The 2,162-nt window shown below is 42.6% G+C and overlaps 1 protein-coding gene across 1 annotated transcript; it reads left to right on the top strand.

Moving 5' to 3' along the window:
• Nucleotides 1–373: 373 nt before the first annotated feature.
• Nucleotides 374–1,763, top strand: LOC127793989 (putative GDP-L-fucose synthase 2). Its single transcript, XM_052324836.1, has 2 exons — nucleotides 374–485; nucleotides 614–1,763. The coding sequence occupies exons 1-2, from the start codon at nucleotides 467–469 to the stop codon at nucleotides 1,555–1,557; spliced, it is 963 nt and encodes a 320-aa protein (XP_052180796.1). The 5' UTR covers nucleotides 374–466; the 3' UTR covers nucleotides 1,558–1,763.
• Nucleotides 1,764–2,162: the final 399 nt, after the last annotated feature.

Here is a 2,162-nt window from a genome sequence, read left to right as displayed (position 1 = left end):
TATTATTTAATATCATGTCTATTTTAATTTTTTTGTCAATTTTGATAACTTATCAGATTTTACAAACCAAATACATAATTATTAACTGACAACTTTAAAGCATATTTATCTAAATGAATAATGCTATTGGTACACCTTGACCTACACAAATGTGTACTAATGATAAAAATATCTCTAATGAGGCGTATGGAGACGAGGAGTATTTTAGTCATAATACATTTTTACATAGATCAATATATACAAAAATGATATACATATAATATATTATCAACTTAAACACTATACAACTTTATTCTAAAAGCTAATTAACTTAAAAACTACAATTAAAAACGGTAAGCCAAACATACTCTCTCTGTCTTTCCGTTCCGTCGGAGTTAAATAGCAACTAGCAAGTGCCTTCCCTCTCCCCCCCTCTCTCTCTCTCTCCCTCTCTCTCTCACCGTTGTCTCCCCGCCGATTGCTCAGGATGGGAGGCCCTAACGCCGGTACTCTCTCTCTCGATCTGTGTACTGTTCATAGTATTCCTGTGTCCAACAATGCAATGAATGCTTTGATCTTTCTGCAAAACCCTAATCTTAAGGTCACACTAACTCATTCACTCTTTCCACTGCAGATTCCATCACATTGGACAGATCCGCCAAGATTTTCGTCGCTGGCCACCGGGGCCTCGTCGGATCCGCCATCGTCCGGAAGCTCCACCAACTAGGCTTCACGAATCTCCTACTCCGCTCCCACTCCGAACTCGACCTCACCTGCCAATCTGCCGTCGACGCCTTCTTCGCCGCCGAGAAGCCGCAATTCGTCGTCCTCGCCGCGGCCAAGGTCGGCGGCATCCACGCAAACAACACGTACCCCGCCGACTTTATTGCGATTAACCTCCAGATCCAGACCAACGTTATCGACTCGGCCTATCGCCACGGCGTCAAAAAGCTCCTCTTCTTGGGATCCTCTTGCATTTACCCCAAATTCGCTCCCCAACCAATCCCCGAAGACGCACTGTTGACCGGTCCCTTGGAGCCCACCAACGAGTGGTACGCTGTGGCCAAGATCGCCGGCATCAAAATGTGCCAGGCGTATCGGATTCAGTATAATTGGGATGCAATTTCAGCAATGCCGACGAATTTATACGGCCCAAATGATAACTTTCATCCCGAGAATTCACACGTTCTGCCGGCATTGATGAGGAGGTTTCATGAGGCGAAGGTTTCCGGTGCAAAGGAGGTGGTGGTGTGGGGTACCGGATCGCCATTGCGTGAGTTCTTGCACGTCGATGATTTGGCTAGCGCAGTGGTGTATTTGCTGGAGAATTATAGTGGATTGGGGCATGTGAATGTGGGCAGTGGGAAGGAGGTGACAATTAAGGAGCTTGCTGAGTTAGTGAAGGAGGTGGTTGGGTTTGAGGGGGAGCTTGTTTGGGATAGTTCTAAGCCGGATGGAACGCCGAGGAAGCTCATGGACAGTTCCAAGCTGGCTGGCTTGGGTTGGATACCGAAGATATCTCTTCGGGATGGGCTTGCTGATACCTATAAATGGTACGTGGAGAATGTCAAGCAATAATGGAGGTGATATCACCGTCTATGTATTCTTATGTGCTATCAAATTCCATACTTTCTAGTCACCATTATTTTTATTAATGTGCAATGTGGCGTAAGATTATATCTAGACGTCATTTTAAAAGTTGGTGTTGCCATGTATTGATAATTTAAAAGAGCAGTATTACTTCGTTGTATATTTCCAATGCGAGGAATGTTGGTTATTGGTTACCATGGGTGCTGATTCATGTGCTATTTCCCCTTAATCTTCATTGTCTTATGAGTTTTTTTTTTTCTTAACTGCTTTTATATCTTTTCCTTCTTCACTTGTAGATATGCTTTAAAATCTGACTCACCAAAAAAAGTTTCAAGTTCTGTTTTGGCACTTTATTGCTCTGAGTTTGCAGCAGTTTTCTTGTCATTGCGTGTTGTTTATTCCTCTTGATTAGTACAGAAATTAACATTATACCCATAAAAGCAGAGAAAAAATTCCTTGCATTTTCTTTCTGGTGGCTTGTGTTGCTTCTCTACCAAACTGACCCTTTCAGTCAAATGTTTTGGGACTTTATAATCAGATAGATGATGTCTGTTAATTTATTTTAAATTTGGGAAAATGATGAAAGAACAAGA

The sequence above is a fragment of the Diospyros lotus genome, chromosome 2, assembly GCF_014633365.1.
Source record: "Diospyros lotus cultivar Yz01 chromosome 2, ASM1463336v1, whole genome shotgun sequence".
NCBI lineage: Eukaryota > Viridiplantae > Streptophyta > Magnoliopsida > Ericales > Ebenaceae > Diospyros > Diospyros lotus.
The sequence above is the reverse complement of the archived record's forward strand: the minus strand, read 5'-3'. Positions and strand labels throughout refer to the sequence as shown.